We start from the raw sequence: 24,640 nt of genomic DNA, 5'->3' as shown, positions 1-24,640 counted from the left end.
TTTAATATTTTTTGTGTATACCTGCAGCTATTTGAATGTTGTTCAATTCTGTCACGTCTTAAACACTTTAATTAATCACTTAAAAGGTAACTTAATGAATCAATTTATTACACTTTAACAATCAATTGTTGCCATTAAATAAAACGACAAGCACGTCAACATGTAATATTTAATTTTTCTTGACACTTTTATGTATTATCTATAAAAAATGAAAATATCATTAGTGTGTGAGTATATTTTAATTTGGAGTAATTATTTATTAACAAAAAAAAAAAAAAAAGTGTTAAGATAAAAGAGACATTATTAAATAAATAAATTAATATTAATTTAAGAGATTAAAAATTTTATAAACAAATAAATAAACATCAAGAAAGTAAATAAATTGATACTATAAAATGACAATAAATACTGACAAAGACCTCATACAAAGAAAAAACTGGTATTTAAATATTTAACAATTTTTTAATTATTATTTATGAAAATAACGATTATTATACAACAAGGATGCCACGACAATGCTATAAACAATAATTAATTACTATTTACAAATAAATTGATAAAATTATTGTCTTTGTTAACAATGACAACCTCAAAATCAATAATTTATATTTAAAAAATTACGTAATTATGTTTGTTTATGCATTAAATAATTAAAAACAATAAAAAATCATGAAATTTACATACCATTTGATTATTATTTAAACAAATAAATAGCTGCCTTTGTTTGCCTTTTGTCACCTTGTCGTTTAACATTAAACATTGACATAAATTATTTTTGCTGTACTTAACAATAATTTATATCACATTTTGTTCAGAATAATTTAATTAACCGATTTATTACTAATTTATAATTGTTTAACAATTATTATTGCAATAAAAAGTGTATAAAGTCACGACACATATTTTCACTTTAACAAAGGAGCGGCCATCTTGAATTGGAGAAATTTTCACTTGCGCCCTCTAACAGAAAAATTACCGACTAAAATTGTCGATAAGTGTTCTGTAAAAATTTCTACTTATCAACAATAATAGTCGGTAATTTTTTTTCGCTAGATGGCGCAAGTGAAAATTTCTTCAATTCAAAATGGCCGCTCCTTTGTTAAAGTGAAAATATGTGTCGTGACTTTATACACTTTTTATTGCAATAATAATTGTTAAACAATTATAAATTAGTAATAAATCGGTTAATTAAATTATTCTGAACAAAATGTGATATAAATTATTGTTAAGTTTTGTGAATTTTGGCCAAAAATAATGAACATGTCAATGACGTATTAGAGCTGACAAAGGCTCTTTTTATACATTTATCTCTTTTTATTTATTTGTTTAATTAACAATTATTTATTTATTAATTAAATAATGCCTTTTTATTTACTCTTTTTTTTGTTGTTGATAATTACTCCAATTTCATACTAATGTTTATTTGATATTTTTATTGTTTACAGATATACCTATAGTAAAAAGTGTACATAACGTGTTTGATTTGCTTATGCAATTAATTATACAACATTATGAAATATGAGACTTAACACAGGACTCAAATTGGTTTGTCATTCAAGCCAAAATCATTTTCGAGTACAGTAAGTTATTTTATATCATTTTTTTATGAATAAAAATATTAACGCAATATTGTTTTATTGTTACAGTTGCAACAAATTTATCCATGGCAATATTATGATTGTTGCCAATTAATATAATATCAGATTTACATAATGAAAAAAAAAATAATGTGAACCATGTTAAAAATCATTGTGAATTGATTGAAAAAGATGACTATGAATTGTATTGAACTTTTACTGGGTGTTAGCAAGTGTGTTTTAAAAATTGGTATCAAATTGTTTATAAACTATTTGACAATTTAACAATCATCAAGTACTCTTGATACTCTTGAACCAACAACCAAATGAAAAAAAAAAAAAAAACATCATCAAGACCCTCTACATGATATGATTATGCTCCATTAATGATGAATCCCTGATTATGAAAAATCATTACTCAATTATTTACATGTTCCATGTGCAATTGAATTTAAAAAATGGTATATTTCAATCAAATATCCAACTCTTAATGAATTGTCTACTTAGATTTTATCATAAAACTTAATCTTTCATTTACTTAAAAAATCACACAGGCTGTTGGTGTCATTTATTATCATGCTATTAACTCTATTGTATCATTCATGACTTGTCATCTCATATGATTCTATCTATTTTTTTTTTTACTGGAAAAACAATCAGCAACATCACATGATGTCCTGATATTATTAACTCTCATGTACCACTTATTGTTGTTATTGTTCAACATTTGCCAATTGTCTCTGGTAAAGTGCTATATTGATGCTTATATATAAATATAACATGTTCAAACATGTTGGTCTTGCGAGAGTTTAGCATAAGAATATACTGCCTCTATCAAAGTGCTTGCTTCTTCTCTTTCTATACATCAAAGAGCTTGCCGCAATAGCAACAACTCGACACACACTTTTCAAAGTTGATAATCATCATAATAATAATATAAACTATATTTAAAAATACAAGACTACAAGTTGATATAATTTTTAAATAATAACTCAAACAAATAGTTTATTGTCAGGTGAATAATAATTATTATCAAAAGAATGTTATATTGAAATAACTTTTAATTTTATTTAGTTTAATTTTAATATAAAGACAAAAACTCCATCAAATACTGAATAAACTATATTCAAGTTAATATTTTGTTGGTGAAGTGGTGGTGAAAAGTGTATTTGAAATAGTTGTGGTAAAAAGCTGTTGAAAAAGTGATGATAGTTTTTTGTGTGATGATTGAACAACCTGTTGCTGAGTTCCAATTGATTAATCATATGAACTTCATGGAGTGCAGGCATTTTTTATGCTAATCTTTATGGAGTTTTTTTTGCATAAGGGTTGATGCATGACTAAATAATGAATACTAACTCCAAGATCTTCTAAAAAAGGTAAGAGGCCCTCTGGTCGTTTTTTTTAACCAATCCCTCAGTAGGGTAAAGTGCGTCAACAAGCTTGTAGCATTAAAGAATTTATGATATAATTATTTAAAGCTACTTGATAATCCCCCAATATTTATATTGTATATATTTTTGTGACTTGTATAGCTCACCTTGATCACTTTTTGTTTTTTTTTTTTTTAAATTTAAATTATAAAATTTGAATACCAGAATGATTGATCAAGGTGTGCACATCAACCTGTCTATCTCAAACAGAGTAGACGGGGGTGAATAGGATGTATTTCAGGTATATATTTATATTATATTATATTAATATATATTTAAATTTAAGTAATTTCTTGTTGAACGCACTTTACCATTGTAAATTTACTTTTTTCAAACTCTATACATATATGCAATCACATACCTATATATTTATAATTAAATCCATTTAATAGATACCATCATCTTATACTTTATTCTCAATTTATGTGACAAAAAAAATACATTATCAATCAAGAAAAAAAGTAAAAATATTTAATTGTTATCAATTATTTAATTTTTATTTTATCAACGTACAAAATAACTTTGTTTTTTTTTTTTTTTTTTTTTTTCCACTTATTTCTAATTAATTTTAATTGAATTATCAAGTATTTATCATCACTCAATCTATAAGTGTATGTGTTGTATTGATAACATTGATAAATTGGTTGATAAACCGTCAACAACAGGAACCAGTTTTTTTTTTTATTTATTTTTAAATAATATATATTCAACAGAATAAACGGCAACAGGTATTTAATGCATTAAGGCACACTTTAAGGATTATTATAATAATCTCTGTATCACATTGTTTCAATGTCAGTCTCACAAACATTTCTTAGTTATATATTTAGGTTTTTTTTTAACTTAAAGCATTTCTACATTTGAAATATCAGTTGGCTATCTAAACATCATATTAATTACCCAAAACATATAGCATTATATTTTCACCATGCTCATCAAGTATAAAGGCATTGCCAAGAACTGATTGAGCAAGTTGTGTATCTGTATCACTTATTCTCAATTGAGGTATTTCATTTAACAATAAATTATTATTGTTATCATCATCATTATTGTTGTTGTTATTATTATCATTATTATCAACAATATGATCAGCTAATGCCAATTGAAGATTTATTTTATCAGAAACAGATATATCATTATTTTTAACAATTAAATCTGTACCAAGTCCAAGTGATGGTGATGAGGATGATGATGATAATGATAATGGTGCTAATGGTGGTAATGGTGGTAATGGTAGTAATGGTGTTAATGTTGCTAATGGTGTTATAGGTGTTAATGTTGCTAATGGTGGTAGTGGTGCAATTATAGTTGAATTTTCATTTTTATCAGTCAATGTATCAATAAAATTAGGTTGATTCCACTGTTCACTAAGACCATTATGTTGACGTTCAAGATGTCGTTTTATACTGTGTCGATGTTTAACTTTCATATCACAATATGGACATGAATAAATAATTCCACTGTGTGATGCTTGTTTATGTCTTTTTAATTGATGAATACTATTCAATACTTTTGCACATAATTCACATGAAAATTTATTTTGTCTTTCGTGGCATTTATTATTGCCATTATCATCATCATTATCATTAATATTATCATCATCATCATCATCATCAACATGTGTTTGTTTATAATGTTTTTTTAAATTATTTAATTGAAGAAAACTTTTATCACATTTATCACAATGATAATAATTTTTAATACCATTAGCATGATCAACTGATAAATGTACATCTAAAGCTTTTTTATTTTTAAATACTTGTTGACATGTTGAACATGTTACTTGTAATTTAATATGATTTTTTTTATGCGTTTCAAATAGACCAATGCTATTAAAAGTTTGTAAACAACCAGTAAATGTACATTTAAATATTTGACGTTCCATGTGACTTTTAAAATGTTGCTTAAGACTATATATTGTATTAAATATTTCACCACATTTTTCACATATCAATGAGCCAACTTGTTGTTGTTGTTGTTGTTTTTTATTTTTTGGTTTTGGATTATCGTGTAATTTCATATGACGATTTAAACTCGTATTACTTATTAATTTTTTATTACACTTGTCACATACAAATTTTGCATTTTCACATTTATGCTCATCCAAATGTCTTTTTGATGTAAATATTTGCTTACAAAATTTACAATAATTTGTTTGTGTATGTATGATCATGTGTCTTTTAAAATTTTTCTTGACTGTAAAATTTTTTTGACATATTGGACATTCATATAAATTATTAATATTTTTTGAAAAACATTCGTGTGATTTTAAGTTTTCTTTTTTTGAAAATACAACTAAACAAGATGAACAAATAAATTCACCTGTATGTTTACGTAAATGACGATGAAGATTTTCTGGTTTTTCAAATACTTTATTACAAATATCACAATCCAAAGGAACAATATTATTTTGATTTTGATTTTGTATTTGAATTAAACTTGTTGTATTTGTTTCAATATTTAAAAGATTTGTACTTAATTCAGCATTAATAGTAAATTTTTCATCAACAACAGGAACAATATTTTCCATTGAAAGTTCATTTGAATTATTTTTATTCATCATCATCATCATCATCATTGATTGATTTATTGCATCATCAGCATTTAATTTTTCTAAAATATCATTCATGTTATTTGATGTAATTGTTGTTTGGTCATTTTCAAATGTTGATATGCCAATTTCTTGATTCATTTTTACACTAGTATGATATTGTTTTTTGTGTTTTTGCAATACATCAATGCTATTAAATTTTTCATTACAAATATTACAATAAAAACCACTAAAGCATTTGTAATGTTCAGTAAGATGTTTAGCATGTGTTACAACTGTATATGATATTTTATAACAAATACGACATTTCCAATAGTTTTGTTGTTGTTGTTGTTGATTATTTTTTGTTTCATTATTATTGTCAACAATTATTTCATTGTTATTATTGTTGTTGTTGTCGTCGGTGCTTTCAAGTGGTGGCAATTGTTGATTTGATTGACTTTTATAAAATGGCATTTTCATTTTAACAGCATAATATGGAGCATACCAAACGTGTAATTCTTCACCAATTTTAATTGGTCTTGTTGATGTATAAAATATATTATTTTCTGATTGATAACACATTAAATTTTGTTCAATTAATGATGATGCTGGTGAAATAAAACACATCCAATTTGAATGTTGTTCATTTGAATAATCAAGATAATAACTGTCATTATCATTTTTTCCAAATATTTTTAATGGAAAATTTGCCATTGTATTAATGTATAATAAAGTTTTATCAGCATCAAATGGACCAAATACTGTGCCACATTTTAAATGACATTTTGATATTACATTTATTGTTCCATCACTCATTTGTATTATTTCCAAATTTTTTGGTAATGTTTGACGAGCTTTTGACAAAAATGGACTATCTGGAATCTAAAAGAATAATAATAATAGTCAATAATTAATATATTTTTTTTTTTTTTCGTTAATATAAAATTAATTTATTACATAATGAAGATCGACAAGATGTTGACAATCATGGCTCTCATGAGATCCTCCGCAAATATTGCATGCTAAAATATTATCAAAATAAAAATTAATTAGGTAGGTATATTACAAATTTGCAAAGAGACAAGCACTTAGGTGCCTAAGTATAAAAAAAAATTATAAAATTACCTGATAAATTGACAATGTCATTTAACGTGAGATGAATGTTGTTGTTGTTGTTGTTATCCATTTTTTAAATTATAATTATCAGGATAATTAGTAATTACGGGCGTGGCATCTCATTTACATCCTATAACAAAAAATAATAATATTTCACACGTTTTTTAATATTCATTTGAGGTTATGTCATTGAATTTATCATAAATTATTATATTTACCAACAATAATAGCAGTCTTGATTTTGTATTTTTATTATCATAAACTGCTTTTTTCCCAATTATTTGTTATTCTCTTTTACAAAATCTTGTTATAATTATATGCTGTTGTTATTATTGATTTAGTATAGGTAATTACACTTTAGTTTGTTATTGTTAAATAAAAGCCTCTTTTTTTTTTTTCTTTTTTTTGGCTTTTTGATGTTGGAAATGTGGGAATCTTTCACAGAGCCAAATTTTTTTTTTTTTTTTTAAGAGGAAAAAAAAAAATAAAAAATAAAGGCGTATTTACAACAACAAAATAATAATAAAAACAACTGTCAAAGTACTTTATCTATACTACTGTACTTTTAATATTGTTTAATATTTAATTGTCGATGATTACTAAAAAATATAAAAATAATTAATGATGGTTTCAACGCGTGGTAAATACTTTAAATTTTGTGATGGTGAAAAAGTACTGTGCTATGAGCCAGATCCAACAAAAGCAAAAGTGCTTTATGATTCAAAGGTAATTATATATCATAATAATATTTAATCATTTATTTATCATTGTTGTAAAATCATAAAAAATGACTTGGCGTCTAGTTTTGCGCGCCATAATTCTAACCTCAAATAAAAACAATAACAACAACAACAACACAACAACAACAATAACAATAATACTTTGTTTAGGTTTTAGATGTTATTGTAAATAAAGATCAGAGAGGAAGAAAAGCAGTAGAGTATTTGATACATTTTCAGGTAAATAATAATATTTACCTATATTGTTGCAACAACTATAAACAATTAATTAATTAATTAATTAATATTTATTTATTTAAAAATTAGGGATGGAATTCATCTTGGGATCGTTGTGTTACAGAGGAATATGTACTCAAGGATACCGAAGAAAACAGACAATTACAACGAGATCTTGCACAAAAAGCACAATTACAATTGTTAGTAAATATCATAATTATTTTTATTTATAATAATTAATTAATTGATTGACTGTTTGTTTGTTTGTTTGTTTAAACTTACAGAGGAGCATATTTATATCGTCGAGAAAGAAAAAATCGAAATCACAAACTGTCTGATAGATTATCAGGTACAGGAATTGAATCTCGTCGACGTGCTAGAAGTGGAGGTAGTCGTGCAACATCTGGAACAACTGGTTCATCTGAAGATGGTAGTTCTGGACAACAAGATGACTATGACACTGAGGAAATTATTACAGAAGAAGATTATGAAAGTAGCTCAGATTTTGGAGAGGAATCAAGTGGTGAAGAAAAAGAAGATGAAGATGATGAAGAAGAAGAAGAAGAAGAATTAGAGGAAGACAGTCGTGGTATTGGTGGTGATGATGATAATGATAATGATGAAGATGGTAATGGTAATGGTAATAGTAATGGTGATCGTGATCGTGATGGTGATGGTGATAGTCATCAATCTGGTTGTAGTATTAAACCTGGTATTGATCTTGATGTTGGTAATACATTGCGAAGAATATTAGAACAAGATTATGAATTAATAAATCATAAACACAAATTGGCTGTTTTACCAGCTCAACCAACAGTCAATAGTATTCTTGAATCTTGGGTACAACATTTTACAACAAGCCAATTAACAAGTATATATGAAAAACCACAAAGAAATAATAATAATAATAATAATAATAATAATAATAATAATAATAATAATAATAGCAATAAAATAAATAATACAATTGAAAAAACAGTTAATGATGTTAATATTTGTCGTGAAGTTGCTGATGGTTTACGAATATATTTTGATTTTACATTACCAGATTTTTTATTATACAGACAAGAAAGAGAACAATATAATGCATTTAATTCATCATTTTTATATCCAGAACATCCAATATTAGTTAAAGAAGAAATAATTGAACCACATGATACTCCAATAAAAGAAGAATTTGAAGATGTAGAATATGCACATTTACCACCATTTAGAGAACATGATACAACTGAAATTGAAACAGTTGCAATTAATAAAACAACATCATCATCATTAATAATAACAACAACAACAACACCACCAACAATATCACCACAAGTAACAACAACAACAACAACAGCATCATCATCATCAACAACAACAACAACATCAACAAAAAGAAAGCTAAGATCATGTAGAAATAGTTCAGTTGAGGATGTTAAACCAGAACCTGGTAATGCAAGTATTGCAAGTACAAGTTCAAGATGTTCAAGTCCAAGAGGAGGAGTAGGAGGAACAGGAACAACAACAACAACAACATCATCATCATCATCATCAAGATATCCAATTGTACCACCAGCACAAATAAGTGCTCTATTACAAGAATCAAATAAATGGCGACTTATACCTGATTCAACAAAAACAGATGGATCATCATCATCATATCCATCATCATATTTTGGTGCTGTACATTTAACACGTTTATTTGTTAAATTACCAGATTTATTACAAGCAACTGATATGCCTAATAAAAAGCTAAAACTTTTATTAAAACATTTGGATATGTTTTTAAGGTATATATTATATATATTTTAATTTTTTAAATTTTTTAAATTGAAATTTATATTGTTTGTTATTTATTTGTTTTTAGTTACTTGGAAATGCATCGAGAATGGTTTGGTGAACAATTTTATACACAAACTGAAATTAATCAATAAAAAATGACAAAGTCAAAATAATTCCAGTTAGATTAATATGAAAAAAAAAAATGTAATAATAAAAATAATAATAATAATAATAATAATATATTTGTTTTAACAATTTGGTGAAAAAAAAAAAAAAAACTATTTTATATTTTTTTATAGGTATATAATTTTCAAGTATTATTTTTAAGAGCAAAACATAACAATTTATTTATTTTTTTTTTTTTTAATTAATAATTATCAATATATTATTATTAAAAAATACATTTTCTTTTACTGATTAATTAATATATTTTAAATCCATTTATTATTAAAAAAAAATGATCCAATTACTCTTGATACAACTTAAAAAACAATTAATAATTATTTTTTCATTGTTGAAAAAATATCCCTGTGATTTCCCCAAATAGGTACCAACTTACGTATCAATATTTATTTATTCCAAAGAGATTAAATTAAATTGTGTTTATCGATTTGTTGTTGCATCATTTTCAATAATTTGACTATCATAAGAATCTTGTGTTTGTTGTGTGCGTATTGGCATACCCATAAATGTTGGAGTATTGTTACCTATCAATGTTGTTGTTGAACGTCTTGTTTTAGCAGCAACATTATTTTTTTTATTTTTATAATTTTTATTATACTCAAATAAACCATCACCAGGTGAATTTATAAAAATAATTGATAATTTATAAAGCCAATGATATGTAACATACCAAGTACAAATAGCAATAACACTACCAATAAATTTTTCAATCATAATATGATAATATATCATTGTTGATACAAGCATAACATCCCAAAATAATTGTTGTAGTGTCATTGCAATAAATAAAGCTCTTAAATATGGTGTTAATGTTTTATGAGTTTTTTTCAACAAATTTAATTGAGTTTCACTTAAATTTCTAAGTGGACTTGTGCTAACTTCTTTTATTGTTCTTGAATGTTGTTCCATAATAATAAAATCTTTGATACTTTCCCATCCAATAAATGATGATGCTTCTTCAGCAAGTATTAAACTTATATATATTAATATAAATGTATGACCAGATATATCAAAACCACTCCAAAAAAAACCAGCTTGTATGCATTTTGATTTTGTTTGTAAATTTAAATCTTTAGTATTACAACGACCATAATTTTTTTCAATATATTGAAATGTTTTTGTCCATAAATGCCATGAAATTGTTGCCACAATTATTCTTGATATATGTTTTAATAATATATTTTTCTTACCACAAGCAATAGTATGTGCTGTTAGTGTTATCCATGGTATTATAACAAGTAAAAACCATGCCCATCCCCATTTAACAAATACACGATTTAATATATTATCTGATGTTGAAAAATAAGTTTTTGGCATTGTTACAAAATCACATATTAATGATACAATAAATGTTGCCATAAGATATATTCCAACTTTTAATTTTGCATCAAATAACAATGATTTTTTACATATATGAATAATCATTGTTATTAATACAAGACCAATTGAACTTGGTGTTGTTGTTGTTGGTCTCGTACCACCCCGGTCTTCTTGTATTCCAGATGATGGACGAAAATTCATTTTACTTGATTTAAAACTACTTCCTGGTGAACCTGTTAATGTATTATTACCACCACCACCAACACCACCACTTGTGCTATAACTCATACTATTACTATTTTGATGTAGTGCTCTTCGTTTACTTGGTGCCATTATTTTATTTTTTCCAAAAAATAAAAATGATGATTTTCAATTTGCTCAAATGTATTTTTGGCTTTGTTTTTTAAATGTACCTATTTTTATTTACAATTTAACCCAAGTGTATATAGATATCCAATTTTGTATTCTGTAAAAAAAAAATTAATTATTCATTATCACCTATTCACCTTTTCACTTATCTAGCGATTAAAAATTATTATTATTATTATTTGTCAACTCACCCAAGTCTTCCAAATTCCAAGTTCCAATATGTATCTACTTGATGTGGTCAAGAAGAGAACGTGTCCTCTTTTTATTATTATTGTCTCACTCTGTCACTCTGTTGCACATGCTATTGCACTCGAACACACTTAAAGTTGTCATAGAATAAAAATAAAGAAAATGAATTTTACTATTTATGCTATTTCCAGCTATTTCGTCTATTTCAAGCGATAACTGCGCCATTAACGGTGAAAATATCAACTATTTTTTGTCGGTAAAAAAGTAAACTCTCTTAAAAAAAAAAAAATAAATACATATATAAATATATAAATAATTGTGTGTGTGTGTGTGTGTGGATAAATGACAATAGTAATATTTAAACAACAATAATTTTTTTAAATACATACAAGTAGCTTCTTGTAATTTAAATATATTTTTTTGTCATATATATTATTGTAGGTATAAATTTTACCTCTTTTTTCCTTCTCTCTCCCACCAATATATACATATGTACCTATGAGTACGTTTGTGTGTGTGTGGATTTATTCCCGCGTTTTTTCCCTCAACAAATTACTAATTAACACAATTGATTTGACACAATCAATTATTATCTAGTGCATGTGTATATATGTATATAAATACAATTGTACCGTAACATTATTACCGCAGTTGAATTTTTTTTTTTTTTGCTCATTGTCACAAACAGTTTTGATAAGCTCAAAGTATTATTCAACTTATTTTTTGTGACTTTTATTTTTTGGGGTTAAGTTTATTATTAGAAAGTGAAATAGACAATAAAATATATATATTTTTTTTTTTCAAAAAATCATAGGCCATAGCTTCATAAATAAAATAATAATATTAATTTTCTAAATTATATTTATAATATTTCAAATAACAATAATAATAATTCAAGTATAGGTATATCTGGCAAATGGCGTTTAGCAAGCATTGACAAAAAAAGAAAAAAACAAAATCAAACAAAACGTTAAATTTACATATTTACATAGTCAACGTAAGTAAAAATAAATAATAGTATAGGTATAGGTACCTATTTATTGCCTAATATTTCACAAATATCACACAAAGTATTATTATTATTTATGTATTAAATAAATAAACAATTACATATTTTTTTTTTTTCTAAAACAGATGTGTAGCTAAGGAAAATAATAATAATAATAATCACCAAATGACACACAACATTCAACATATAGCTATATACCTATAAGAATATTAACAAAATAAATATGCCACGACACGAAAGTGGTGATAAATCTACTCAAAAAAGTAGCAACAACAATAAAAATAAAAAAAATAATAACAATAATGTTGATGAAAAAGCTTGTGTATTTTGTAATTCAAGTGATGATGATGAGCTTAAATTTGGTAAAATATATGAGCACAATGGACTTGTAACACATTATTATTGTTTATTATTATCATCAAATATGCAACAAAGAGGTGAAGATGAAGATGGTATATTAGGTTTTCTTGCTGATGATATACAAAAAGAATTACGAAGAGGTAAAAGATTATATTGTTCATATTGCAAAAGAAATGGTGCAACTCTTGGATGTTGTAATACAAAATGTAAAAGAATATTTCATTATCCATGTGGTTTAAAAGCTGGTTCACTTCATCAATTTTTTGGTGAATTTAGATCATATTGTGTTAGTCATCGTCCAAGAAATAAAGCTGAAGAACGTTTTAATGCATCACTTGATGTTGATTTATCATCAACATCATTATCATCATCATCATCATCATCATCAATAACACATGAAAATTCAACTTGTTATATTTGTTTAGAAACAGTTAAACGTTCTGATAAATTTCAAACATTATGGGCACCATGTTGTAAAAAAAATGCATGGTTTCATCGTAATTGTGTACAACGATTAGCAATGAGTGCTGGTTATTTTTTTAAATGTCCATTATGTAATAATAAAAAAGAATTTCAAAAAGCTATGCTTGATAGAGGTATATTTATACCATGTCAAGATGCATCATGGGAATTGGTACCACATGCATTTGAAGAACTTTTATATAGACACAATAGATGTGATGCTAAATTATGTCGTTGTCCAAAAGGCAGAAGTTATTCAATATCAAATGCTAAATGGGATTTAATACTTTGTCGTACATGTGGATCACAAGGTATACATGTTGAATGTGGTAAATTAAAATGGTTACATCCATTGTGGGATTGTACTGAGTGTTCATCAATATTAAATAAAAATAATGATAATAATTCAAGTCGTTTTAACGATACATCAACATCATCATCATCGTCATCATCGTCATCAAATATATTTTCTACTACGACCACTACTATCACCAACAACAACAACAACAACAACAATATATCTGAAGATAGTGATTCTGATATATCAGTTGGTGTTGATACACCAATGTTTGATTATTCATTACAAAATAAAAATAATATACCAATTAAAATACGTCCTGGGCCACGTTCATTTAAATTAAAACAACAAGAAATTAATTGTCAAAATAAAAATGGATGTAACAGTACATTTATTGGTCCTCGTCCAGAAACATCATCAGATTCTGATTCATCAAATGAAACACCTTCTAATGAAAATACAAAAAAAATTATTAATAACGATATTATTGTTATTGATAGTGATGATGAATCATCTATTAAAAAAACACCATCTATTAATAATAATAATAATAATAATAATGAAGAAAATGATGATGATGATGATGATGATGACAATACTCCACCTGATGACAATACTACATCTGAAATAATTTCATCAGCTGATAAAACTATTGAAAATAATGTTGATAATAGTGAACAAGCTCCAGAAATTTATGATACACCAGATGAAATAATTCAACAATCAAAAAAACGTAAAACAGGACCATCAAAATCACGTAAATCATCATCATCATCATTGAAAAGACGTAAATCATCTTTAGCAGTTGATGAATTATCATCTTGTGATATTTATACATCACCACCACCACCATCAAAAGCTGTTGAATTACCTTCTGAAATATGTGCACCATCTTTAGAAGCTTTGGTAAGTTCTCTTGAAATACGTACACCATCACCATCAAAAGCTGTAGAATCTTGTCTTGAAGAAACACTTGCATCATCATCATCATCAAAATGTGTAGAAACGATTGAAATACCTACTAATGTTGTTGAACAATCAACAATGACTAACAATGATTTAATGGCTATTAATATTCCTAAAATAAATGAATCAACTCAAACACTTTCTTATTTTGCTGAACCAATTATCTCTGTACCCATTGTTCATGAAAAAATCAACAATATTTTACCAACAATGAATATACAAATTACAAATGTCACATCTTTACCTCCTGAAGTTTTTGATTGGACTCCAGAAACATCAACATCAACATTAATACCACAAATAAATAATATTGAAAAACCAATTGTTGTTGAAGAAAAAATAAGAGAAAAATATTCACCTGAAATTGAAGATATTACACAAGAGCCAATTACTGAAAATTCACAACAATTATCAACTCAAAATACATCAGAACCAATGGAAATTGAACAAGTTTTTAGAAAAAATTTATCTGTTTTACATATGCTAGAATCAAATCAAGTAAAAAATAAATTATATGAAATATCAAATGGAATTAAACAAGTTGAAAATGAAATAAATAATGATAATAATAATGTACAAGTTAATCAGAGTAAAGAAAATCAAATAATAGTTGATATAGATGATGAACTTGATGAATCCATCAATAAAGAAAAAAATAAAGTTACAAGTCAATTGAATGAACCAGCATATGACTCTATGACAGATCAAGTAAATAAAGAACCAATTAATATTGAACTTGATGACACTTTGAATGAGACACACGAAAACCAACAACATGAAGAAAAAAATATGCTGCAAACTAATGAAAATGACGATGAAATACAAGAAATTTTAAATGATAAAAATAAAGTTGATACTGTTCAACAAGAAGAAATTAAAATCCATGAAAATGAAAATAAAAAAGTAAAAAATCATAATGATGATGATGATGATGATGATATACAAGAACTTTCAATTGTAAATAATTTAACAAACAATTTAACAAACAAAATACAAATTCATTTGGATAATAATGATAATGATAATGAAAATGAATTGATTGACGTTGAAAGTATTGATGATGATATTCAAATAAACAAGTCAAATAATAATAATAATAATATACAAATTATAGAAAATAAAAATCAAGTTTTAGAAATTACAGAAAGTAATAAAAATTTAAATGATAATTCATCGTCATCAAAAAGAAAATTAAATACAGAAGAAGTAGAATGTATAGAATGGGCATCAAATAAACCTGATGAAGTTGTTATTTCACCTGAAAAAAATATTAAAGTAGAACAACAATCAACTAAAAGAAGAAAAACTCATCATTCATATGTTTATTCAAGAAGTAGAAAAAAATCAACAACAACAACAACAACAAATCAACAAACAATAAATAACAATCATCAACAACAACAACAACAACAAATAATACAAAAAAATATTCCAAGTATTTATAAAAATGGTATATCACTTGATAAAGCTGCTTTTATAAATGTTTTGGGAAATAATTTTGTTGTACCACTAGATGTCATAGATTCAAAAGTCAATGAAACAGCATCATCATCTACATCATCATCTACATCTACAATATTAAACGTAAGTTTTTTAAATATATTAAAATACATTTATAACTTTTTTTTTGTTTAATTTTTATCAATTGAAAATTCTCAAATTAAAATGTAAAAACTTTGAATTTTCAATGTAAAAATTTTTTTGAAATATTATTCACATGGGGAACTGTGAATGTATTTTTGTTGTTTTTTTTTTTTTTTTTCTTGTTCCCCATGTGTAAATTGGCAATTCTAACAGTACGACGGAGATGCAGGCACCACGCCTGATGATGAATCCAGACCAAAAAAATACGACAAACGAGGAATTGGAAATAACGAAAATTGTACACAAAAAATCAATCAACAATTCAACATTGACGACATTTTCCAAAAAGAGCTGTAAGTATTAATTAAAATTTATAAAATAAATTTAAGCTTTCTATTATAAAATTATTATTAATTTTTTTGTATCAGATCATCGACAAGACCCAATAATTGTGCAACTCGATTAATGAATAACAAAATTTTGCTGAAAAATTTAAAATTTAAAGTCAATTCAAATGACAATCTCAAGGTAAAAAAAAAAAAAATAAATTACAAGTATATTTTATTAATTCTCTAAATGATTTTTATTTAAATTTATTTACAGATAATTATCAGTAAAACTTGTTCAATAAACATCAACATTGAGTCTATGAGTAAATCTAAAAAATTAATAAAACCAATTAAATCATCTACTGATGAATCATCATCATCATCATCATCATCATCGGCATCGTCATTAATAATATTACCAAATCAAATAAAAAATCAACAAATTAATCAATTCAACTTGACAAATAATAATAATAATAATAATAATTGTCGTTCACGTTCATCAAAATTTAAAAATGATGCAGTTAAAGAAAATCTTGCTCCACATAAAAATAATGATTTAATTGAAAAAAGTCCAGTTAAAGATAAAAAAATAAATCAACTTCGTGATAGTAGTAATGATTCAACAAATTCTGATGATGGCCTTAGGGAGAATATTTTTTTTAAAACAAATAATATTTGTAATGAAAAAATTATTCAAAATGTTACAAAACCAAAGAAAAATATTATAAATAATATAAAAAATATAATTTCAGGTGATTTTAATAATAATAATAATAACAACAACAATTATCGTTTTATTGTTAGTATTGATTTGAGTAAAATACCATCGTTCGTTGAATCGAATCCAGATATATTTAAAAATAATAACAAAAATTTAAAAAAACAAAAAAAATTATTACATCGTTCTAAAAGCATGAATGATTTAAATAATTTATTATCAAATAATAGCAATAATATTTTAATAAAACGAACATCAAGCTATGACTCAATAACAACAATTTTAACAAAAAAAATTAAAAACGATAAATATTTAAATTCCATTGACACGACAAAACAAATAATTAAAAATAAAAAAATACATAGTTTTGAAAATCACAGCTGTGTTAGATAGTTACTTAATAAGTTAATTTTTTTTTTTTTTTTTTTTTTATATTTTTAAGAGTGCCAAATAACAGCGACAAATATCATGTTTTGTAAATTAATTTTTTTTTTTTTCATATAAAATTAAGAATTTTCAACTTACTTTTTATATTTATAAATAACACAAAAAAAATGAACTTGATTGGTTAAAAATTGCATGTAAATTATCACTTGACTGTTAATCGATTTTATATTTAAAAAAAAAAAAAAAAAACTGTACAGCTAGTTAGATAGATAGTAAAAAAGAAACAATGTTAAAAGCATGTGTGATGTGACAAGTTGCCTGGTTCTTGAATAGAGACTATTTACTTTTATATAAAAAAAAAAAAAAAAAAAATGTATATCACAAGGTGTATCATGTTTATTTTCCATATTTTAAGTTTACAAGTAGACAAAAGAAACAGTATCACCCTCTTGAAACCATAATAAACCATAACAAACTGACAATGTATCTACAATAGTCAGCATATGCATATTTCCCCAAGCAAGAAAATAATATTTTCCCTCAATATTTCCAAGAATAAAATTGCAAAATAATAATACAACCCCTTGTATATATTATTATGAGTTTCCCTTTACTACCCCAACACAACAATTCACCCTTTGAAAATGTCAAGCGATGCTATTATCAAATCAATATCAATTATGTTATTATCAACTCGAGAATATAGACATCTTATTTTCACATGAAAAAACATTTAATTATACCTTTTTATTATTCAAAAAAAAAAAGAAAAAAATCATTTAATTATCTTTTCTTCGTATGTCATCGATTTTATTGCGAAAAGATATTTTTTTTGTCATAGTGAAATATAACATCTGTCGAGTATAATTATTTTTGAATAATAAAAATAAGAAGGAAATTTATATAGACTGTTGGGGTGAATGTTATAATACATACTATTTATTGTCACAGTGATGAATAACAGTACACTTGTTGAAAATTTTTTACTCTTCAGTTTTACTGGTATATGGAGACCAACAAGTTGGAAAAATGGTTGGAAAAAAAATTTATATAATTTATACAGTGTTTTAACAATATTTTTATGCTACTGGTTTACAATAAGTGAAATACTTGTTATTATTTTTGTTAAAAATAATATTAGTGATTTTATAAATATAACATTTTTATTATTTACAATGATTGCCGTTTGTAGTAAAATGACTAATATTATTATCAAAAGAAAAGCCATTATTAAAGTTATCAAGTGTCTTAATATTGGACCATTTAAAATTCAAAATAACAAAGAAAAATATATTCAAAATAAATATAAAAAAATATCAAGGTAAGTAATATTGTGATATAAGTAACTAGTGCTTGCAGTCTATCTTTTATTTTATTTTAAGCACAGATATATTTTTTTTTTCTACATGGCATTGTTGGAAGTGACGACAACGTTATTTGTACTTGGCACTGTTTTTCAAGATAGACCAGACAGAACATTACCATTTCGTGCATGGATGCCTTATAAATTTAATAATAATAAAATTTATAAATTTTCATATGTACAACAATTAGTGACAATAGCAATTGCAGCAAATGTTAATATTGGTAAAATTATCCTTTCTTTTTTTTTTCCTTTGGGCAACATTATTTTATTTATTTATTTATTTTTTTTGTTTTTTGTTGTTTAGGATTTGATACATTTTTTCTTGGTGTAATGACAGAAATTTGTGGCCAAGTAAATATGCTGAAATATCGTATTCAAAATTTACTGGATCAAATGTGTGAAGCTGAGGATAAAAAAAAGCTAAGTAAAATTCAATTGTCTGAATATGAAAATAAAATTGCTGATTGTATTGAGTATCATCTTGCAATTCTTAGGTTTGTTTAAAGTTGTTTTTTTTTTTTTTTTTTAAATTTATTTTGTTGATAAAATGTTTGTTTTTTTTTCTTAGACTTGCTAAATATGCAAATTCTATATTTTCAAGTGTTGTATTTATTCAGTATTCACTTAGTTCAATTGTACTGTGTACAAGTATTTATCAAGTTTCTCAGGCATCATTATTTTCACCAGAATTTATAGCATCAACTACATATGTTGCTGCAATGTTTTCACAAATATTCATGTACTGTATTGCTGGACATATGGTTACACACGAGGTAACAATTACTAAATTTAAATGTGAAAAAAAAAAAAAAATTAATTAATCAATTATTAGTTTGATGATTTGGGAAATGCAATTTATGATACAAATTGGTTTGGTGTTAATTTCAACACAAGAAAAAGTATGACTCTCATGATGGCAAAGTGTCTAAAACCAGTCATCATTCAGAGTGGATATATTGTTAATTTATCACTGGATTCTTTTAAAAGTGTACGTTTATTATTATTATTAATTTCATACTACTTATAATAATATAATTTTATTGTTTTTCAACAGCTTTTGAAATTATCATATACTGCCTATACAATGCTCCAACAATCATAATAATGATGAAATTTATTCTACTCTACTCTATACAACTTACTTAAGTACTTCCTGCAAATTAAAAATATTAATTTCTGCTTTTTCTTAATATTAAAATTAATTTTTATCAACAAATATAATATTGAAAATTTTTAATATTTTATTGAAAAAAAAAAAAAAAAAGTATCAAGTATTATTTATTGGTCAACATAGAAAATATTATTATTATTCATTTCGATCTCTTAGTGGTGTTAGTGGTTTATGAGGTGACGAAACTGGTGTACCAAATGGACTTTTTGATATTTGTGATTTTGATAAATTTTCTTTTCCTTTAATATGTGTTAATCTTCTTTTTTCATCTGTCTGTAATTTTTCAATGATTTTTGATTGCTGATCAATCAAATAATTTTTTTCATCCAAATCCTAAAACAATTTATAATATAGCATTACGTTATAATTTTTACGTAAATCAGATTTTTTTTTATATTAATTCTTTATACCTTTTCAATTATTTTTAATGTATCCTTTAGTTGATTATAATTTTTAATATTTTGTTGTTCATTTTTTTGGCTTAATATTTCAGTATATTTATTTGTCATTTCTTGATAATTTTTGTGTAATTGTAAATTTGATTCCGTCAATTTGTTTATTTTTCTAAAATCAAAATGAAATAAAATAAAAATAAATAAAATAGCTTATGTTTTATATAATGTAAAAAAATATATATGTACTCTTCTGCAATTTTTCTCAGTGATTTTTCATTTTCAAGACTTTTTATGTGTTCCTCCTCCATACTCAATTTGGCATTCTAAAAATAATATATAATATACAAATTAATTAATTGAATAATAATAATAATCAAATAAATATTTACCTCATAATATGATAAATCTTTTTTCATGTTTTCAATTTTTTCCATCAAATCATTGACACAATCTTCTCCCTAAAATTATAATATTAATTTAATAATAATAATAATGATGATAATAATTTTTAAATATTTTACAAAAAAAATTACTTGTTTTGTTGAAATTTTATTATTTTCAATTTCATCATTCAATTGATTTTTAATTTGTAAAATTTCTGTTGCATTTATTTTCATTGAATGACTCAATTTTTCTTTAGCAAGCTGAAGTTGAGATATTTTAATTAATTGTGCATCACTGTGTTCTTCTAATAATAACAACATATTTTGGGCTGATTGTAATTTATCAGCCATTTCAGCCAATTGTTGTTTGAGCTAAAAAAAGAAAAAAAAACATTTATACTTATTTTTTAAATGAAATTATTAAATTTTTTTTTTTACCTTTTTATTTAATTGTTCTTTTTCAAGACATATATTTTGAATTTTTAAAATTTCTTGCTCTGATATTTCTTTTAATTTATCAATTTTTTCCTCAAATATTATTTTCAATGATTCAATATCAGCAATACTGTTTATTTCAATTTCTTCAATCAGATCTTTTTTTGAATTCATTTGTGTTATAAATGAATTTAATTTTTCATTAACATTATTTGAACTTTTTTGCAATGCATCAAGTGAATTTTTGTATTCTTCAACTAAATCTTTATTGAATTTTAATTCATTTTCAAGTCTTTCTATTTCTACATTACTATCATTAAGACGTTTTGACAATGCAGCAACAGTTGCTTGATTATCTTCCATTATAACATCAAGTCTAAAAATTAAAAAATTAAATAATTAAATAATTAAATAAATATATTATTTATAATAATTAATAAATAAAAAGATAAATTTTACTTTTTACGTCTTGATACTAATTTAGCAGCTTCTTCTCGCATTTCTTGTTTCATGTCTTTTATTTCTTTTTTTTTTTCTGAAAGTTCAACTTCAGCACGATCCAATTCTTCTTGCAAACTTTGACAAAAACTTGCCTATAAATTATTATAATAAATTAAAAAATAATATAATAATCAATATTTAAAAATAAAATACCTGAGTTGCAGTACTATAAGTTAAATCATCAAGAGCTGTTTCAAGTCGTAAAATTTGAGCATCTTTTTCAGCAATTTTTTTATTCAATTCATTTTTTTCATTGGCAACAAAAGAATCAAATAAATTTTCATGAGATTGATTTTCAATTAACGATTCACCAGTATTATTACCAGAATCAACTTCGGTCTCAGCCTCAACTTCAACCTCTTGATGTCCCAGTTTTACCTGTTGAAAAAATAATTAATCAGCTTTACTATATACCTATATTTTATTTTTAATAATTTTTATTTAGTCATCAACTTACGTCTTCGTAAATCATTTCAAAATCATGCAATTCTCTTGATAAAACATTATCCATAAATTGATAATCATCATTATTATCATGTTTTTTTTCACTATTTACATTTGACCTTTCAATTAAATCAGCAATTTGTTTATCATTGTCAATTTTTAATTTATCCATATCATTTTTTAATGACAACAATTGACACTCTAAATTATTAATAATAACTCTACGTAATTCAAGATTATTTTTTAAATCATCTTGAATTATTTGTAAATCTTCAACTTTTTTTTTTAAACAACTGTATTCAGATTGAAAAAAATTTCTATTTTCTTCGATATTTGTTAATTTTATTTGAAGCTCTTCATTGTTGATTTTCAATTGACTTATCTATTAAAACAGAAAAAAATATTTATTACTATATAGAATAAATTGTTTTTTTTTAAATAAATTATTTACCTCTGTGTAAGCATCAAGTAATTCATCATTTTTTTCATCAATTTTATTTTTATATTCTTGAAATTGGCTTGTTAATTTAATTTTTAATTCTTCAATAGTGTTATTATTATTATCTAATAATTTGTCTTTTTCGCTTAGATTGCTTTCTAATAATTTATTATTTTCCATTAGCTCATAAATAAATGATTTATGCTCATTTTCAGCTAATAAAAATTTCGATATTTCTTCATTTTTTTCACATAATTTATCATTCAATAAATTTAATTCTTCATTGTGTTTTTCTTGACGTTTTTTTAAAACTCCTTGTTGTAAATTTACCTTGAAAAAAAAAAAAAAAAATTAATTTAAATTCGTTTATTAATACAGTCATATATACCATTGATTCAATATCATTTTTATGTTGTTGTTCAATATTAATTTGTTTATCATTCAATTGAGATACTTTTTTTTCCAAATTTTTAATTTCAATTTTCATTTCATCAATGTATTTTTCTTGTTCACGAATTGTCATGTCTTTATTGTTACATTCAACTTTTAAATCAGCTACTTCATCATGTGTATCATATTTTAATTGTTTAATAATAGGAATTCTTGTTGTTGTTTTAGTCAGAGAACTTCCAGCACTTGTTGGTTTTGTTGTAATACGTTTTTTTGGTAATTGTGGCTGTTTAATAAAATAAAAAAAGCAAATTATTATTATTATTAAGCTAAAAAATTAATTTTTAAATTATTATCATTATTATTTACAGTTCTAAATTTTGGTGATGGTATTGGAAGTGCATCTCGGCTTGATACTGATTTACTGCAATCACCATTACTACTTGCAACACTTTTATTGTCATTGAATCTTTCTTTTTTTTCAATTGTAAATCCTTTAACTTTTATATCAAATTTTGGATCATATGATCCAGGTGCTGGTGCTTCACCTAAAAAATTAATTAATTCAATAATTAATTAGTCAAATAGTAGAAATATACATGATATTTTTAAAATAATTCAATTATTTTAATTTTCATTTTTTTATCATTGCTTAAATATATAATTTTTTTCTAACATTTTTAAAAAAAAATACAAAAGTCGTATTACATGTTGATTGTCAAGCGTAACGGTTTTTTACATGTATATATATATATTTTTCCCTTTTTATATATGATGATGATGATGATGATATGATGAGGGGGTCTTAATAAATAAACGTAACGTTGCAAATTGGGGCCCCCCTATAAAATACAAAAGAAAAAGCCGAGCAGCTGGAATCATCGTTGTGTTGGTTGAGGGAAATAAGGGTCCTGCAGTACATAATACAATTGCCAGGTGCAACAAACTTGTGTTGGAAACCCCCTCTGCCACTAAATTTGACCGGTAAATTTCATGTAAAAAAAAAAAAAAAAAAAAAAACTAACTCGTAACCGTCGATTACATCATTACATATCCAATTTATTTAAAATATTTTTTAAACGACTATTTATAATAGTAAAATGAAAATAAATTTATAATTATTTTATAAACAAATTAATATACGTGTTAATTTATATTTATTCAAGTATATTATTATTCTTAATTTTTTAATTATGTTTGTACTTACTGCCTCGTTCATTGAACCTTAATATTTTTGCTTTTGAAAATGACATTATTTAAAAAACTTATTTCAACCAGGAAATTAATTAATTTATTATATTAACAAATAAAAGAAAAAAAAAAAAAATTGATAAATAAATAAATAAATAAATAAACAGTTAAACACCGAAAAAAAATTTTTTTTTTTTTAATCTTATATATTTAATAATAACGTTATATAAAAATAGAAAAACAAAAATTGATTAAATAATTATAATAGTTAAAAAAAAAAACACAAAGAATATTATAAATTATTTTAAAAAACCGATGAAAGACCCACACGCGTGTCCCCCCCGTGAATGACAACACTTTTGTGAGAGT

The 24,640-nt window shown here is 24.4% G+C and overlaps 7 protein-coding genes across 9 annotated transcripts in view; 3 read left to right on the top strand and 4 right to left on the bottom strand.

Moving 5' to 3' along the window:
• LOC122854153 (fibrillin-2-like) overlaps positions 1 to 24,640 on the bottom strand; it is a 222,327-nt gene that overhangs the window by 140,673 nt on the left and 57,014 nt on the right. The window lies entirely within an intron of this gene.
• On the bottom strand, positions 3,531 to 7,155 carry LOC122854128 (zinc finger protein 93-like). The gene is made up of 4 exons (XM_044154551.1): positions 6,878 to 7,155; positions 6,669 to 6,789; positions 6,501 to 6,565; positions 3,531 to 6,425 (listed from the first exon to the last, which is right to left on the bottom strand). The coding sequence occupies exons 2-4, from the start codon at positions 6,727 to 6,729 to the stop codon at positions 3,903 to 3,905; spliced, it is 2,649 nt and encodes an 882-aa protein (XP_044010486.1). The 5' UTR covers positions 6,730 to 6,789; positions 6,878 to 7,155; the 3' UTR covers positions 3,531 to 3,902.
• LOC122854135 (protein male-specific lethal-3) lies at positions 7,151 to 9,570 on the top strand. The gene is made up of 5 exons (XM_044154565.1): positions 7,151 to 7,385; positions 7,550 to 7,618; positions 7,706 to 7,815; positions 7,900 to 9,387; positions 9,465 to 9,570. Exons 1-5 carry the CDS (start codon positions 7,281 to 7,283, stop codon positions 9,529 to 9,531), a joined length of 1,839 nt encoding a protein of 612 aa, XP_044010500.1. The 5' UTR covers positions 7,151 to 7,280; the 3' UTR covers positions 9,532 to 9,570.
• LOC122854143 (acyl-coenzyme A diphosphatase FITM2) lies at positions 9,476 to 11,716 on the bottom strand. The gene is made up of 2 exons (XM_044154577.1): positions 11,443 to 11,716; positions 9,476 to 11,348 (listed from the first exon to the last, which is right to left on the bottom strand). The coding sequence occupies exon 2, from the start codon at positions 11,213 to 11,215 to the stop codon at positions 9,983 to 9,985; it is 1,233 nt and encodes a 410-aa protein (XP_044010512.1). The 5' UTR covers positions 11,216 to 11,348; positions 11,443 to 11,716; the 3' UTR covers positions 9,476 to 9,982.
• On the top strand, positions 11,832 to 18,331 carry LOC122853666 (putative mediator of RNA polymerase II transcription subunit 26). The gene is made up of 6 exons (XM_044154082.1): positions 11,832 to 12,437; positions 12,575 to 15,453; positions 15,640 to 16,119; positions 16,333 to 16,472; positions 16,548 to 16,647; positions 16,723 to 18,331. The coding sequence occupies exons 2-6, from the start codon at positions 12,673 to 12,675 to the stop codon at positions 17,560 to 17,562; spliced, it is 4,341 nt and encodes a 1,446-aa protein (XP_044010017.1). The 5' UTR covers positions 11,832 to 12,437; positions 12,575 to 12,672; the 3' UTR covers positions 17,563 to 18,331.
• On the top strand, positions 18,316 to 20,744 carry LOC122854144 (odorant receptor 94b-like). Its single transcript, XM_044154578.1, has 6 exons — positions 18,316 to 18,877; positions 18,944 to 19,143; positions 19,227 to 19,416; positions 19,491 to 19,695; positions 19,755 to 19,910; positions 19,977 to 20,744. Exons 1-6 carry the CDS (start codon positions 18,510 to 18,512, stop codon positions 20,022 to 20,024), a joined length of 1,167 nt encoding a protein of 388 aa, XP_044010513.1. The 5' UTR covers positions 18,316 to 18,509; the 3' UTR covers positions 20,025 to 20,744.
• LOC122853665 (spindle pole body component 110-like) lies at positions 20,229 to 24,401 on the bottom strand. Its single transcript, XM_044154081.1, has 13 exons — positions 24,288 to 24,401; positions 23,450 to 23,628; positions 23,079 to 23,366; positions 22,630 to 22,633; positions 22,265 to 22,503; positions 21,961 to 22,185; positions 21,766 to 21,899; positions 21,310 to 21,682; positions 21,022 to 21,243; positions 20,878 to 20,946; positions 20,735 to 20,811; positions 20,504 to 20,657; positions 20,229 to 20,426 (listed from the first exon to the last, which is right to left on the bottom strand). The coding sequence occupies exons 1-13, from the start codon at positions 24,331 to 24,333 to the stop codon at positions 20,229 to 20,231; spliced, it is 2,208 nt and encodes a 735-aa protein (XP_044010016.1). The 5' UTR covers positions 24,334 to 24,401.

The sequence above is a fragment of the Aphidius gifuensis genome, linkage group LG4 (genome assembly GCF_014905175.1).
Source record: "Aphidius gifuensis isolate YNYX2018 linkage group LG4, ASM1490517v1, whole genome shotgun sequence".
In the NCBI taxonomy this organism is placed as follows: Eukaryota; Metazoa; Arthropoda; class Insecta; order Hymenoptera; family Braconidae; genus Aphidius; species Aphidius gifuensis.
This window is presented reverse-complemented; position numbering and strand designations above follow the sequence as displayed.

Coding starts and splice junctions, on each gene's coding strand:
- LOC122854128 (XM_044154551.1), bottom strand. CDS start 6,729: ATGGATAACAACAACAACAACAACATTCATCTCACGTTAAATGACATT. Junction 6,566..6,668: donor TGACATTGTCAATTTATCAG/GTAATTTTATAA, acceptor ATAATATTTTAG/CATGCAATATTTGCGGAGGA. Junction 6,426..6,500: donor ATCTTGTCGATCTTCATTAT/GTAATAAATTAA, acceptor TTATTCTTTTAG/ATTCCAGATAGTCCATTTTT.
- LOC122854135 (XM_044154565.1), top strand. CDS start 7,281: ATGATGGTTTCAACGCGTGGTAAATACTTTAAATTTTGTGATGGTGAA. Junction 7,386..7,549: donor AAGTGCTTTATGATTCAAAG/GTAATTATATAT, acceptor TACTTTGTTTAG/GTTTTAGATGTTATTGTAAA. Junction 7,816..7,899: donor CAAAAAGCACAATTACAATT/GTTAGTAAATAT, acceptor TTAAACTTACAG/AGGAGCATATTTATATCGTC.
- LOC122854143 (XM_044154577.1), bottom strand. CDS start 11,215: ATGGCACCAAGTAAACGAAGAGCACTACATCAAAATAGTAATAGTATG.
- LOC122853666 (XM_044154082.1), top strand. CDS start 12,673: ATGCCACGACACGAAAGTGGTGATAAATCTACTCAAAAAAGTAGCAAC. Junction 15,454..15,639: donor AAAAAGTAAAAAATCATAAT/GATGATGATGAT, acceptor AATAATAATATA/CAAATTATAGAAAATAAAAA. Junction 16,648..16,722: donor ATTCAAATGACAATCTCAAG/GTAAAAAAAAAA, acceptor ATTTATTTACAG/ATAATTATCAGTAAAACTTG.
- LOC122854144 (XM_044154578.1), top strand. CDS start 18,510: ATGAATAACAGTACACTTGTTGAAAATTTTTTACTCTTCAGTTTTACT. Junction 19,144..19,226: donor TGCAGCAAATGTTAATATTG/GTAAAATTATCC, acceptor TTTGTTGTTTAG/GATTTGATACATTTTTTCTT. Junction 19,417..19,490: donor TATCATCTTGCAATTCTTAG/GTTTGTTTAAAG, acceptor TTTTTTTCTTAG/ACTTGCTAAATATGCAAATT.
- LOC122853665 (XM_044154081.1), bottom strand. CDS start 24,333: ATGTCATTTTCAAAAGCAAAAATATTAAGGTTCAATGAACGAGGCA. Junction 22,186..22,264: donor TTGAAATGATTTACGAAGAC/GTAAGTTGATGA, acceptor TTTTTTCAACAG/GTAAAACTGGGACATCAAGA. Junction 20,812..20,877: donor AAGATTTATCATATTATGAG/GTAAATATTTAT, acceptor TATTATTTTTAG/AATGCCAAATTGAGTATGGA.